Source organism: Mycteria americana, chromosome 1 (assembly GCF_035582795.1).
Source record: "Mycteria americana isolate JAX WOST 10 ecotype Jacksonville Zoo and Gardens chromosome 1, USCA_MyAme_1.0, whole genome shotgun sequence".
Lineage (NCBI taxonomy): Eukaryota > Metazoa > Chordata > Aves > Ciconiiformes > Ciconiidae > Mycteria > Mycteria americana.
Genome location: NC_134365.1, coordinates 135808102 through 135824835, shown reverse-complemented (window position 1 = coordinate 135824835; position 16734 = coordinate 135808102). Strand labels below are relative to the sequence as shown.

General features: G+C 39.1%; 1 protein-coding gene across 4 annotated transcripts in view; it reads right to left on the bottom strand.

Annotated features, from left to right (window-relative positions):
* The window catches only part of SH3KBP1 (SH3 domain containing kinase binding protein 1), a 234139-nt gene that overhangs the window by 77133 nt on the left and 140272 nt on the right, over positions 1-16734 (bottom strand). For all 4 annotated transcript variants that reach the window (XM_075521489.1, XM_075521479.1, XM_075521461.1 and 1 more), the window contains one exon: positions 15831-16027. In XM_075521489.1, coding sequence (XP_075377604.1) covers positions 15831-16027 — 197 coding nt within the window. The remainder of the gene's footprint in view (positions 1-15830; positions 16028-16734) is intronic.

Genomic DNA, 16734 nt, shown 5'->3' with positions numbered 1-16734 from the left:
GCCAAATCACAGCAATTTTCATTAAAACACACAAATAAAAAAGTTGCTGGTCCTGGCTCCTGAAGAAGATTGAAGTTGTGACCTAAGTGCACACTAGAAATGAAAACTGAGATGCAGATTAAAAAGAGTTTACTGTTCATCCTTTTTAAAAAAGATTAACTTGGATAAGTAACCGATTAAAAGACAGGAAACAAAAGGCAGGATTTCATCATGGTGACCAGTGGAGTCCCTCAGGGATCTAGATCAAGGCTCTTGTTTTCCACATGTTCACAGATGATCCAGGAAGAGGAAAGACAGAAATTCAGTTCAGAGAGAAGTAAAATGACACATTTGGAGGAAAAACGCTGTCTTTAGACAGAAATTATGGGCTTTGAAACATATAGCTGTTAATACTTTGGAAAGGAATAAAGAGCAATGGAAAGTGCTATCAAAATCCTGTATAAATGCATCCAACACCTAGATCATTGTGTGCTGTTCTCACCTCCTTTCCCCCTCACACATAACCCACCTCAGTCCCTAAAGTAACTGGAAAAGACCAAAAATCACCAAGAATGATCAAACCTATGGAACAGATTCCTCATCCTGGAAAAAGAGATACACACAGGTGATCTAACATAAGTCTATAAAAATCAGGAGGGGCACTGAGAAGGTAGTTAGGGAGGAGTCACTTATTATCTCTTCCAGTAATAAAAATTGAGGGCGCTCAGACTAAATTAGCAGGTACCACATTCAAAACAAACAAAGGGAGGTAACTCCTTCCCACAGCGTGTGATGCAGCTGAGGGAACTCTTTCACAGGAGTTACAGATGATAACGTTACGTGCAATGAAAACGTGACTACCCCATTTGATGAGGAAAAAAAATCCATTAGGGTTATTAAACACAAAGTTCAAAATGACTAGAGGCTGTGAAGACTCACTGCAGGAATTTCTCTGTATGTTTACCCTGTTCTCACTCTTCCCTAGGCTTCCAGTATTGACCTCTGTTTGGAGGCACGATACCAGCCCAGCCACAAATCTGATCTGAACTACAGATGTCTCAGGATCTTCCAGCTCCCTGCAAATCTCATTCTTTAATATACGGAATATTGAATACAGTACACTTTGGAAAGTAAATCTAAATAAAGCAAGGTGACATAACACAAGGGAAACTTCAAAGGATTACTCCAACTCCTCTCTCCCCCAAAAAATTATCAAACAAACTTTTAAGTTTTTCAGTTAAAAAGAAAACAAAACCATAGGGAGAACAAAGATATATGGAGAAAATAATTAGAAAAGTCTTCAAAATTATAAAGCAGTAACTGTTACAGATTAATTTAAATCCTCTGGTTTGTAAGCCACTACAGAAATTTTCAATGGAGAAAATGCTTTATGGCATATATGTCTGCTTTCCTGGGCCATCTTTTGTAGTTCCCACGAAGCAGAGACCCACTATGAGTCTAAAAGATTATAAAAAGAAAACACTGGATTGACAGTCAGCTACTGTAATGAAAGAGACAAATCCACAGTACAGAAATATACATTTGCATTTCCTGTTTAGCCATCTCAAACTTTTTCTGACCTGTAAGATGGACTACGTCTACCACTACTCTATCAGCGAAGTGCTCGTAACAACTTACCAACCTCCTGAATAAATTTGACTCTGTCAAGCAGTCTGAAAAGGCTTTAACTGTCTCTGACTTTCTCTGAGAAAGTGCTATAGATTTAAGATGTCTTCAGATGCACAATATGTCAATATTTCAGTGTATGAATACACACTGCTCCCTCAGTGATGATATTGATATTTATGCTGAGCTGTAACTGTTTATATCCTCCACATTCATGTAATTTATATTTTGCATTAAAAGGAGAGTCTCAAACCTTCACAGTGGGGAAGACATCTAATTAGAGAGACTGTTTCACAGATTCCTAACTTCCCATTTACAACTAGAAAACATCTCTTCAGCGATTTCAGAAATGCTTAAATGGAAAATTACTTTAGTTCTTGTTTCCAGCTGTTGAGCTCCACTAAGAAATGACCTGAGCCAGCACCAAATGTCCCATCCAGCTATCCATGCACTAAAACTACCAGGTGTTTAGCAGACCACCAGCAGTCTACAGACCACAGATGAAGAATATCTTCATTAGCGTTATGCAAGTCACCAGAGAAATATATGCTATCTCAAATAACGGTCAAAGAAATAAGTAGGTAAAATATGCAATACAAAATTTTTGTTTTAACTTCTTGGACAGAAAAAGGGGTAGGAACAAAAATGTGAATGAATATGAACAGTGAAACGTCATTTTCATTAAAACTCTGGGTAGCTTGGAGAGCAGAAGAGTGCACATTTTGCTTTTTACATCACTATTCTCCACAGTTAAACCTGTTCTACCAGCAGGTGAGTTCAGACTCTAAAGCTTTGTAACTTGGTATTTTGACAAGTTCTTAAAATTTCAAATTATGGGCAGGGAGGGGAGCGGAGAGGCTTTTTTTCTGCCTATATGCTTGATGTGCTGGGCAGGAAAGAAACCTATGTGTCTTAACTCGCATGCTTTATAACATTTATATTTCTGTAAAACTTGGAATCCTGACGTTTGATGCTGTCAGGCTGTCAGTTTCACATAATTAATGAACTAAAAATCTGCCTTTGTAAAAGGTTAATGGTGAGAAAGTGAATGTAAGAGTTTAGATTAGGTAGATGCTGCTGAAACTAATGCAGCAAGACATATTAGAATCACTGATGAGTAAAAACACTTTAGCAAATGAAAGAAAAAAAAAAGTGCAAATACCGAATGAAACCCACACAACATGTTCCCAACCGCCTCATCTCAAAGCACTGAAAGCATGCACATCAAAATGAGCTGTATGAACAAGCTCATTTTCTTCCTTCCTCAAGCTGCAGATTTGCAATGCTAGAAGGTGCTTTTGTAAAGAAAGTATTTTTTGCAGCACATGTCTTCTTTCTTCCCTGCTTTATTTATTTTCATTTTCCCCTTTTACTGACTGTGGCTCACACAAATGTAAAAGATCATGTCCCCTTGCACCCCTCGCCAGGAATTTTACCATTTGCAGGTTGCAGTTCACAATTAATTTCTATCTCCTTTAGGAAGACTCCTTTAGTCAGTCTGCGCTGACTGAATGAAATTCCTTCCTACTCTCCCAGGAGAACCGTGCCTGTCCAGGTTGCAGTTGCTAACTAGCATGATCCAGATCCAGATTGTACCATCCAGCTTAGAAACTGCTATTATGAAACCGCCTTCTTTTACAAAAATTAACCTAATCAAAAAATAAACCTTACAACTGCTACACAGATCTCCTTTTGCAGCAGTAAGAAAAGCAGTGCAGCCACTTTCATCTCTCAAAAAAAAAAAAAAAAGTCCAGGAAAACAATAAACAGGGAATAGCTCTTCTTTAATATCTTCGTTTTTAAAGTGGCAACAATACTTCCTTGCTCTTTTGTGAAATTTATGATGCTGACAACAAACTGTTCAATTATATTTTTCAAATTCAGTGACTAAAAAGAAAGACTAAACCCATACTGTCACGCAGATAGTCCTAGATTTAGTGCTGACAGCAAATATTTCTTCCATTTTGGCATTATATTTCTTCTTTTCTCCTCAGATTATCTTTAGTTTTCATTTTTTAGTGGTTTTTTCCCCCCCACTTTGCATCACTGAAATCAGGACAGAAGTTACTGAGACAAATCAGGGAGATATTTTTATTTTAAACTCTTACAGGGAAAACTGCAGAGCAACAAGTGACAAAGCAAAATGCATTAGCATCTCCATCCAGTTCTCCTTCAACTGACTGGAATTTCATCTCTTTTCCTTTGAATGAAGCTCTGAAACTCGAAACACAAATGGAAAATTACTAATACCATGTGTTTCAGTTTTTCTTTTCAGCAAGTGCTTTAGGTACAGCGACTGCTGCAGAAGAAAGCGTCAGCTGTATGTATGGAGATCGGCGGCTCTTTGGGTGGCCAGCGCGTGGCAGATAGCCCGGCACCCAGCAGAAAGCAGGCACCAGCAGCCCGTACTCGGCTACCAGTCACTGGTGCATCAGGACTTCCTCCCCAGGAGCTGAGTCCTCGCCCCCCCTCCTTAGTTTTTATTGGGAAGTTTTTACGAAGCACTTAGTCAACTAACTGTAATAATATAAGCTCGTGTCCGTAGTATTTAAGAACTATTTTAGAAACACAAAATGCCACTGACCTCCTACAGAAACACATGCAACAAGGAGTTAAAAAGGCATTTTAGAAATTGGCCTACAGACGTTTTATCCCACTGAGTGCCTGGCTGGTCTATGATCCTTTTGCACTCCTCCTTTCCTCCTTCCACTTTTCTTTTTTTAAGGCAGAAAAAAAGAAAGACGCATGGCACATTTTAAGAGAAAAAGCAACTTGGAAAACTTGTAGCTTCGTTTCTGCACACAGCTTACTGACTTTAGCTGTGAAAAGCCAAAGGTGAGAGAAATTTACATTTTTCTACTAAAAGTCCCCAAAGTATCTGCAAATCATTAAACAGTTTACTTGGTGTGTCTCCACTCAGCTTTCTATAAAATTTTACAAGCATCACTTGACTCCAGTTTTCCTTGCTGTTTCTCCAAGGAAGGGATAATTTCCATTTAGATTTTATTATCCCAATATAATTTTCTCCAAAAATCATTCGTATCAGTTTTCCTCATTTGTACAAAAGACCCCAAATGTCACCTCACTCAGAAGTGGAATTAGTAAAGCTCCTCCTCTTTTTTCTGCCAAAAAGAAGTGCAGTTTTCTCAGTGCATTTGGGAAGGAAAAAAACAGGGCATGAATTTTTGTTTACTAAGCAAACATTTGAAAGAGCAACACATCCTAAAGACTGTGCAACTAGTCTTGTCTAACTGTAAAGTTATATTATTCTTTAGAGTAAGAAAATTGAAGCCAAATCATATAGAAATAAAAAACATCTGTGCAAGTTTAATGGCCAAACAGTCTGAAAGGAAAAAAACTTAAGCTAAACAGAGCCAGGACAGAATATGTTTTCACACAAAAGTAACCCCCTATTCTAATACGGTCCTCTACAGCAGAAATGGACTTCAGGATCCCCAGCACTCTTTTTCCTTTTCTTTCTACCTACCCAGCATCTACAGAGTGTGCAGAAGAACCAAAGAACCCTGCAGTCAATCCTGTGCTCTGCAGAATATATATTATGATACAGTTTTAAATAGCCACAGAAGAAATACCCCAACTAATTGTAAAAGAAATACCTCCTCTCCCATTGTGAAGCCAAGCTGCCTTTCAGCAGCTCGAAGTGTCCAAGAAGAGCTCTGGAGTCCTGCCCCTTCCTTGCATGAGCTCAGCTCAGCGAGAGCCGGAGCCCAGCCCTGACACTGACTCACGCTCTGGGCCATCCCGGGGAAACAAAGGTTCCACTTATTTATTTCACAGGAAATCTGGAGCTTTTCCTACCTCTGCTCACTTGCAGCGAGAAGTTTCCTCTCCTTTCCCAAGCCAGCCTAGTCTCTCCTGGCTTCTTGAGACCGACAGCTAGGAAACGCGATGTGAGCGAGGATGTACAGACTTTGTGTGAACAGCCCAGGCAGAAAGTTTTGCAAATAACTCTAGAGGAAAATGAGCTTATGATAAATTCTGAGTGTATCGGTCTCTCTGTTAAAAACAAACAAACAAAAAGCTGACATTTCATGTCATTTAGGCCTTTGTTTCGGCTTTTGTTTTTTAAAGAAATATTATCAAGAAACTGAAACATCACTAAGATGATGCTCTGTTCCATGACAATCTTATAAATCCTTAATAGTGCCTCCTCACAAACATGCAATTTTAAAATGACTGAAAAAGGGCAGGGGAGGGAAACACACCATGGGCTTCTCAGATAATTTGGAAGAAATTAAAGATTTATATTTAAGCAAGCCACAAGATACTATACACTCTCACTCCCATTTGACCTTACATACTATTCAGTAAGCATTTACACACTGTCGTGGTTTAGCCCCAGCCGGCAACTAAGCACCACGCAGCCGCTCGCTCACTCCCCCTCGGTGGGATGGGGGAGAGAATCGGAAGAGCGAAAGTAAGAAAACTCGAGGGTTGAGATAAAAACAGTTTAATAGGTAAAGCAAAAGCCGCGCACACAAGCAAAGCAAAACAAGGAATTAATTCACTACTTCCCATGGTCAGGCAGGTGTTCAGCCATCTCCAGGAAAGCAGGGCTCCATCACGCGTAACGGTTACTTGGGAAGACAAACGCCATCACTCCAAATGTCCCCCCTTCCTTCTTCTTCCCCAGCTTTATATACTGAGCATGACGTCATATGGTATGGAATAGCCCTTTGGTCAGTTTGGATCAACAATCCTGGCTGTGTCCCCTCCCAGCTTCTTCTGCACCTGGCAGAGCACGGGAAGCTGAAAAGTCCTTGACTAGTACAGCAGCAACTAAAACATCTCTGTATTATCAACACTGTCTTCAGCACAAATCCAAAACATAGCCCCATACCAGCCACTACGAAGAAAATTAACTCTATCTCAACTGAAACCAGGACAGTATCCACCCCTTATTCCATACCATTTACGTCATGCCCAGGTCTCACACTATTCAATACATTCTCATTACCCACCATCACCCTTCCCATCCTTTGATATAATACACACATATCATTCCCTTAGTCTATGGACCACCCCTGTAAAATCTCTGTAAAATGTCCATAAATGTCTACAAAATGTCCACTGAGTTCATTTAGTCCATGACTTTGGGCTCCATCTCTTATGGTTGTTACTCAGGACAGGAGAGGTGGTGTGTTTCTTGGAGTTATTGGGCACCAAAGCCAGCTCAGGTCAGGTCACTGCTGCACTTGCACTGCTTCTTGTAAGACTTCTCCTCCATTTGTTCAGGTGGTTCCAGCTGTAGTAATTCCTATAACATGCAACTCAAATCATGGGTTACAACAATTTAAAGGTATATCTATTACAATGTCCACCCCTGGTCCTTTTGGGCCAGGTTACAGGGTTTAACATTGCAATTAACTCCTCCCCTTGCTCCTAGCCTGGCTAGCAACAAGGGGTTCCTGCTATAGTAATTCCCACAACACGCAACTCAAATCCCGGGATACAACTCGAGGGTTGAGATAAAAACAGTTTAATAGGTAAAGCAAAAGCCGCGCACACAAGCAAAGCAAAACAAGGAATTAATTCACTACTTCCCATGGTCAGGCAGGTGTTCAGCCATCTCCAGGAAAGCAGGGCTCCATCACGCGTAACGGTTACTTGGGAAGACAAACGCCATCACTCCAAATGTCCCCCCTTCCTTCTTCTTCCCCAGCTTTATATACTGAGCATGACGTCATATGGTATGGAATAGCCCTTTGGTCAGTTTGGATCAACAATCCTGGCTGTGTCCCCTCCCAGCTTCTTCTGCACCTGGCAGAGCACGGGAAGCTGAAAAGTCCTTGACTAGTACAGCAGCAACTAAAACATCTCTGTATTATCAACACTGTCTTCAGCACAAATCCAAAACATAGCCCCATACCAGCCACTACGAAGAAAATTAACTCTATCTCAACTGAAACCAGGACACACACAAATACGTCTACTGTGGACGTACTTAGGCACACTCAACACATTTCCTATACACACAGAGCCCATTCTCTACAGAGGCATTCTCATGGGAGTGCCATCACAATTATGAGACAAGGAAAAAGCCTCTGAACTCATACATTAAAAAGATAAAAGCAAAAGAAAGGTTCTCTCTAGTTTTGAGAACCAGTGTAAGGAAGGACATGATAAAATTAGACAGTATGTAGATTTTAAAGGGGAGGACAATAAATTGTTCAACATGGTTCCTACAAAAAAGAACAAGAAAAAGCTTAATTTGCAGAGCCAGGATGTTACCATATATTTTCTGCTACAACAGTGAAATACAAGAACACAGGGAGGATACAAAAAATTATTTACTGGATGCTTTTTTAAAAAGCAGCCATCGCCTGGGGATTACTTATATATATTTGGTCCTAATCCAGTTGAGAGGCTTGGATTAGATGATCTCTGAGATCTCCTTTTGCCTTATACTGAAAGGAAATCTCAACTGATCGGAGTAGGACTATTACTGCAAGTACAAATCTCCAGAAAAAATATCAGCATATTTTAAAGAATGGAAATGAGCAAGAGATGATGGCTCACAGAAAAGGCAACATCTCTTGCAGCAACACTCCCTGTGTCTGCACTGTGCTGCAGAACAGGTTCGGGAGTGATTCAGAGCGAAGCCCGAAGGCCTACTGAGCCTGCAACCCCCTTCCTGAAGACTTCTACTTTCCAATCACAAATTATTTTAAAGTTATATTACAGTACATCACTATGAGTTCCAGAAAACGTGATTATTGGTATTTATTTTAAGAGAGAAGAATAATCCGTAACACATTCATAATTTATACAATTTATGAGTATATAAAAGTATAAGTACTACAATCAGGCATTACATTTTAAAAATAATCCTCAACTAGGGAAATTTTAAAAAAGGAAACCCATTCAGAAAAATTCCACAAACTAATGAAGCTAAATAGACAGCAAAAGATGAATGTATAAATTTTACTTTAGAGGTTATGCTCAGTTTGGTTTACACTCATCAGGCTTTTTAATACCTCAGCAAGCATTAAAGTTATTTATGTAATTTCCAAAGTCAGGCAGGTTTGGTTTTTTTTTTTTTGCATAACTATATTTGTTCTTTTAATTTTCAAAGTTCACGTGTGCTAAGAATATCAAATGTCATTTCACTAGAATTTTTATAATCCTTTCAAAGTTAAAAAAAACTTAACAACTCAGACATAGCAATTAAAAAGCAGTTATATTACCCAACAAAATCCAAGTGGGGCAAGAAAAAAAAAAAATCATTTTCCTTAGAACCACCAAGGCACAGTTTATAAAACTGTTTATTCCTAAAGCTTTGATTATACTAATTTAAATGTTTTTATATCAATTAGATTTTACTTAGGTAGATTTTACTGCTATTGTTAGACATACTATATTGTATTAATTCATGAACCAGTTCTCTTGAAGCTCATCAGACAGGAAAAAAAGCCAGCTTGCATGTCAGTACTGTTACTTTCTGAAGCATTTTCTCCGTACTGAAGCTGAAATATGAGACAAATCTTTCCTAGAAATTCAGTTTATGTCTCCATGAAGTATCTCTGGAACTCAGCTTTATTTTAAAGTATTAAAGCACAGCATTTTGAGCTTTTTAACAATTCTTTTTTTAAAATGCTTGTCAGGGTATAAGACTTGGTAATGGTACAGATTCAACTGAAATTCAGAGATTTACTGTGATTAGCAAGCTACCGGTCATCAGCTGATCCAGAGCAACTTACAACAGATATACTTTTATTGTCTCCCTATTATGAAATAAAATTGCATTAGCTGAAACCTACACATCCTGTTTTTCACACTGAAGCATCCTAAGATTTCCTAATCAAAACCATGACTGAAAAATCAGGAATATTCCCTCCCAGAGAACACTCCTCCAGGAGAATTTGTTCTGGCAGAAGCCCAGTGCTGTGCCCCAGAAGAACAGACCAGATTTTCTGTGTTGCTTTCGGAGTAACTTCTGGTACTATCAATATTCTTACACTACTCTGCTTCTATTTTTAGATGTTCTTCAAGTAGCTCAAGGCAGGAACATAAGTTGAAAATGTTTTCACGCATATGCTTGATGTGTTTCTTTCATACGGACAAATCTTTTCTGAATAAAGACCAACGATATACATGTAAAGTCTTGTGGTATGGACAACAACTAGCTTGCATTTATTTAGAGTCCAATAGCTGCTTTATTAAAAACAAAAGCCTAAAAAAGTCACAAGCAGCACAAACCATTGCGTGGGTAACCTCCTCCGCCAAAAACTGCTAGTGCAGACTGATGTCCCCAACACCTGGACAACTGTTCAGGCAGCTTGAACATTTTACAAACCAAAGTGAGAAAACATGAAAGCACAGATATCTAATGGGATAGCAGGGAAGGGCAGGAAGTATACAGGAGATCAGGAGACGCTATTCACTCACGTAGCACAGTTCAGTGACTCAGCAGAGACTCATTGCCAGCCAAGGTTATCGAATTTGTTCCTCTCTCTGAACTTAATTTTCCTTTTCCTGTTCTATTCCCTTGGTACCAAGTCCTGCTTTGAGTCAGCCCCCCCCAAAAGGGGCACATTGCTTTTTGACTGTCCCTCGTTTCACGAGCCGACCATATTTTCCCTACCCTTCCTTCTAATTGCTGTGAATTAGCTACTCCAGAAAGGGTAACAATCTTCTAAAAAATTTAGTTATGATGTCCACGGTGCCTCATGAACATCAGCCATCATTTTGCAAATGTGTGCTATTTTTCATAATGAAAGAAACACATAAATCCTGTTTCCACACTGAACCCGAGGAATGGAAAGTTACACCAGCAAAGGGGCGAGCCCCCGCTGCAGGCAGCCTTGCTCTCAACAGCTGCAGAAGGGCTCAGGGTCCTTCTTCCCCCATAGCTTTCCTCACAAGATAGCACTAGAATAAATGGTTAGGGCAGGGATGCCAGACTACGGCAGACAGCAACTTGAAAGCAAAACACAAATGCTGCTTGCACAGCTGAGTGCTTCCCCCTGTTCCTACACAGAGTTTGACACACTGCTGATGCTTGCCACGACCGCTGCTGCCATCACTGATGGCTGTCTCTGAATAAACTAATGCCAAAAACCTGTGCTTTCAAGTGCAAAGTGCTACACACACTTGATACTCACATCGCACACTCTGCCTCAGCAGGCGTTTTTAATAGCGTTTGTATTAAACTCTATTAAACCAGGTGGTTTCGCTCACATCCATTTTTTCATTATCTCAGTATTTTGAACACTGGCTTCAACATTTCTGTTAGGGGAGCAAGGCGCCTCTAAAGGCATCGGAGGGGAGAAGTAAGTAGCAGCGGGCCGTGCCATCCGGAGGCAAGCGCAGACCGATGCGTGCAGCACACACAGCCAGTGCTGGCCGCGCATCATGGGTGTCGCAGGGCAGCGCTGGCAGAGCTCGGGCACATCATTAGCCGGTTTAGCAATGCCAGGAGGAGCCTCCAACTTGCATCTCTCAAAGACTTCTTTTTAAATGACAACTGAAAATTAAGGTGAAAAAATGTTTTCCACAAGCAACCAGGCAGGAACTGACAGAACAGGTGCGGCAAAGATGTGACTGTCAGCGCAATGCATTCACCACAGTTTCTGGGTCCCTAGCTCACCGGCTCAAAATAGAAACTCAGACCTGGCAAGCACTCAGTCTCAAGTTTACAAATTTCTATCTTATTACAAAGGACAGGTAGACTTAATAATTGACATGAGCTTCTAGCCCTTATAGCTCTTGTGTCTACTTCCATTATTTCTTCTGCATTTCTTCTCTCCCAAAGATACTAAATATATACAGAAATAAAAATTTCTGTATAAATTCAGTGTTTTGCAGTGAGAAGGATCCCTAAACACCAGTTAACTAGATCTTAGAAGTTGCTGCATCTAGAGCCATGACAGCCTTCCCCGTTATATTAAATCATTACAGTAGCTGCAATATTCCCCAGTTTGATGGCTGAGTATATAATTTACACTAAGTTCTGGCAAACACTAATGTGACTAACATCAAAGGCTGTTAATGAAATCTAGCTCCGCTCAAATTCACCACTCCTAGGCAACTATGAATGTCTTGCCTGAAGAAAACTACAAATATATCTCAAATGGAAAATGTAAAAAAATACTCTTAATAGTCTCTCTGAAGTAAGGGCAGTTTTCAGAAAGATAAAAATGGCTTTTTAAGACTTTTTCTTTTTTATTCACCTATTATGGCCTTTAGCATTTCCAGCCGAAGCCTCAACTCACAGACCAATCCGATACAGTTGGCTCAGACTAAGGAATGTATTGGTTGAATTAATTTTCCTATACTTTTAGAGGTTTATTTTTAGATACAGGAGAGGAAAAAGTGATAGTTTGTTAGAACAATGGAAGCACATATAGATCATATTGGAAGGAAGTCCAACCTAGAAACAGAAGTTTTAGAGCTACTACAAAATGAAAAAGGAAAAAAGAAATAAGCATGAACACCTGTTTAAATGTCTTGAAGCTGCACGAGTGGAAGGAGGACATGTGAAACGGGCATTTCTATTCGACCATAAAACTTGTGCTACTTTAACAGTGTTACACTGCGTTTCTCACGAGACACAACCTGCCTATATGCATACTGTATTGCCTCTAAAAATTAATCTGCCAGCAAACTATGTCTTCAGTCACATGCAGCATTGTGAATTAGTTCACTTACACCTATCCTTAATGGGAATTTGACAGAGCCAAGACTCAGGAATCTGATTCTAGTTATACATGGCCAGTGGTCGATTCATCAACGCAAACAGGCAAAGAAAAGGACTACAAAGCATAAGTATTCGATTCTTTCATTTTTGTAAAAAAGCACAGCTCTGATGGCACTGCTCAAATTAAACTCCCACAACTGCATCATTAATTTCCCTAGGATAATCTGCTTCTGTGATTTTTAGAACAAAGAACAGCAAAGCAATGAATTCTGCACACCAATAAAACCAATGGGGTTTCACGGAATTCCTCAGTTTTGCCTTTAGTTAGAGAGTTTTATTGATCACCTTAAAAGACAAGGGCCGCTATATCCTACATTGTTACCACTGGGCTAACACTTGGAGCACATCAAACTGCCTGGTGATTTACAGGAGAGCCTAATGGCATCTGCTTCTGCTCAACTGGCAGCAATCCTTTCTGCCCTCATACTCCTGCCAATATTTGTGTAAAAGCCTTCTTAACACCCCAGTAATTCCTATCACCTCTGCATGAAATATGATCTAAACTTATGACTCATAAAATTGAAAACACATTAGAACACAAAATGATAATGCCAACAAAACGAGAGCCTGTTGATTCTTCTGTAAATGGGACTGACATTTTCCATGGGAATTACCTTGTTCTAAATAATCCCACATTATAAAATCCTCACAGTAATTTATTGAAGCTTTAAAAAAAAATCAGTAGTTGTTAGGAAATATTTTAAATCAAAAAGTTAACAGTATCATTACAGTAATATATAAAATGTTTCATCAATAACTGTATCAAGAAGAAGCAACAGAAAGTTTTAGGGTCTCCAAACTTCAGAAATAATTAAAAAAAAAAAAAGAAGGAATTGAGGAAAGCACTGTTCTACCTCTTCAAAAGATTACAAGTTATTGAAAAACTGAGGCTATTCGTAAATGAGCAAGGCACATACCAGGGCAAAGATCCCTTTAAAAAATACATTGCTAGAGAAAGATTTGTACCAATCTGGCACGCTGCATCATACATTGCAACACTTTTGATCCAGAAAACAAAGGTAAGACTTCTCATTATTATTAAGTGGAGTAAGACTTCCCTTCAGTGAATGAAGGCCACTTCACAAGCACTTTGCGAACACTTCCCATTAAAACAAGGGACTCCAGAGTTCAAGGGATACATAATTTATTCTAATCAGTTCCCATTTACAATTACTACTGTAGAGATATCTACAATTATAGTAAACTGCAGACACAAGAAATCCTTCGTGTGGCATTAACAGGGCCTTATCATTTGTAAATTCTAATCTGCCTGTATCAGGCTCGGGAGAACTGAATTTTGTGCAACACTTGAATTCTGGTCAGTGCCTACATATGCATCACCCTTACAAGTGAATGCTTATGTTAGACACTAATTATGAATACTATTATAATGTACATTATATGTATATTATAATGTACATTATAATAGTGTGTTTATCTTACGTGATTTTCTTCCTGCACTGCATATTTCCTTTACATACCTAGAGGTGGGAAATTAATAATTTATAACTCACCTCTTGTAGAACTGCATTATTAAAATACACATTTCCTGATGCTACTTTTTATGTCCTGAGTCCAAAAAAAAAAAAAGTTTAAGTACAGTTATGCATGAGTTTAAGTCTGCCTGCTATCAGGTGCTTCCTATATACAAAGCAATTTTCCTTACAAGAAACTTGTAAGGAAAGACTTTGAAGTACAAGATTGCAGGCAGCCATCAAATTATAAAAACAAACATCGTCCAAAATGGGGTAAAAAAAAAAAAAAAGAAACCTTTTATTAACCAAGTTCATGTTCTGGTAAAATTCTTTTTCAGCATACTTACAAAGCTTTCATAAGGCCCAATAGCACCTTAAGCACTGGCAGGTTGTCAGGGTCACAAATAAACCACACTGCAGAAAGACACCATGATGGTTCCATGCAAAGCTGACTTCACTGCTCTCTACCCCATTCCCTGAATGTGGCAGGAGGGAGGTTCATTAGCTAGCACTCAGTGAACACCACCAGGCTTGGCCTGCCCCTATCTTGTATCCCAGGGGGGCTTCTTTGATGAGGTGCCATTGGAATACAGCTCAGCTGCTCCCGCTCCTGCATTTAACAAAGCCCTGCACATGGGTTAATAAGCCCACCCAGAAACTGAAGGCAAGCAGGGTACCATGCAGGCTTTGAAGAAGTCAGCAATGGTCAAGGAGTAATGCAATCTAGGTTTTTCCTTTACTTATATTATCGCAGCTCTTCACTACCATCCTTATACATTAACCAATTTTCTAACTAACTTAAGAAGTTTCCACCATGCCTCTGCAGGATCTGCCCTTCTGCTGTACTCCTGTAACTCAGGGTGGATGTGGCGGTAGGTGCTGTGCTATAAATCAGGTCACTGAAAAGATCTAGGTTAAAAAACAAAAGCTTTGTGGGCCAAAAAGATGTAATTCATGAAGCGCGTGGTTCTACAGACAACTGGACAAGCACAACCCAAAAGGTGAGAAGTTGCCGCACCTGTGAACAAGAGCAGCTGCCCAGGAGCTTTTTAAAGTCACCATGGAACCAAAGAAAATGCATCGCATAACTATGCCCACAGCAGAACTCCAGGCTGTGGAAGCCTCCTAACACTTCTCAGCATATCAGCAACTCTATGCAAATCTAACTGTTCACTTAAATGAAGGATTTAACAGATTCTCCTTTGGTTGTTACTTTCATCAGGAAACAATGCACTTTTTTGTTTGTTTCCCTAATGAACATACCTTAGAGTGATCAACCCTTTTTTTTTTTTTTTTTTAAAGTTTGCCTCCTCCAATTTATTAGAAACATCTCATTTTGCTTTCTAGTCTCTCTTTATTTCTAATTTACTTAGTGATATTTTCGGAAGCTTTGGAACAAAGAGTGCTCTCTAAAAAGATGGTCTGTTTCAATTTGTCAGAAAGCAATTTTTTTCCCCAACTGTTAATCTCAGGATTTTCTTTTTATGGCATATAGAACAAACCCACAAAAAATAATGCTTTCCTGTTTACTAATCCCTTTAAACAATGCTAGGCAATTTTTGAAAGCATTTTAAAATCAACAAACCCAGTAAAAAGTCGAGTTTAGTCGGGTATTTGCCAAAGCTTCCTTTTTTCTTAAGCAAACTGATGGCACAGTGACAGTATCTCCCTCTTAGTTTATATAAGAATTAGCTGCTTTTTTTTTTAACCATAATGTAAGTAACTGCAAACCTGAAAAGCCCCTCCAGTTTTGTTCTCTAAACTAATATTTTATTAGAGAAAAGGCCAATGGAGGTATGAACAAAGCAGTAAATCTTTAAGCAAAGTAATGGTTCTTGCAGGCAGCTAACCTCCCTGGAATTCACTTTCTGATGCACAGCAAAAGGAAAAAAAGCAGAATTTTGTCCACAGAAAGATTAGGAAATAATGACCAACAAAAGCTTCACATTTTGGCCAGGACAGAATGTAGAACTTCAGGATGAAAACATCTTTAAATCAACACCAAGAAAGAATTAAGAAATGACACGTACCTTATCTACTGGGAGAAAGTCATTTTCAACTTCTATTGACCTTGGTCGTAGCTTTATAGGTTTGTCTTTGAAGATATCTCCAAAACCAACACCTTTGACCTTTTTGGGTTGGATTGTCGTGCCTCCGTTGGCTCCTTCTGATTTTGTGCTGCAAGAGTCACCACCATCACTCTCAGAGCCTGTAGCATCTTTTAGGCCTATGAAATGGAGGGATGAAAGAAGGAATCTTAGGTGTGAAGCGTACTATTTTCAAAACAGATTGTGACTGGAAAATGATCCCTCCCACCATCCTCTAAAGGAAAACGAAACCGCAAGAAACAGGTAGAGAAGATGCTCTCTGTTCCATGCACTCATTTTCGAGTTTTAAAAATAATTTTATTTCATCACATTGGTGTACCAGTTAGAACTTACACCAATCCACAAAACATGCATACTCCAGCATCAAAACTTCATGAATGAAGATGGCCATTCCTTGAGTACCAAGAAAATCCTTTTTCTTCAGACAAAAATTATTTGGAAGAGAACTCAATAAATGAAAGAGTTAAATTCAGTTGTAGGGCAGCTATTGTATAAAGCCACTTAAAGCTAACAAGCAGTCAGACCAGGCACACTGTACCTGAAATCTGTGTGACTCATATCAAGCCAATTATGCAATTAGTATCTAAAGCTACATTACCTAACTGGGAATTATAAAGCTGAAAGCCATTTAAACAAATTTGCAATCAAATAAGCTGCATAATACGTTCCCTGCTGAAAATTAAATCTCTCTGCAGCATAGACAGCCTCATAGGAAAAGCACCCATGCACACTATCCTCTAGGAATATAATAAATCAAAACTGACATTCTGATTTGCATTACTTCTCTCAGTGAATAGGAAAATTTATTTGTGCTTATTATCTGAAA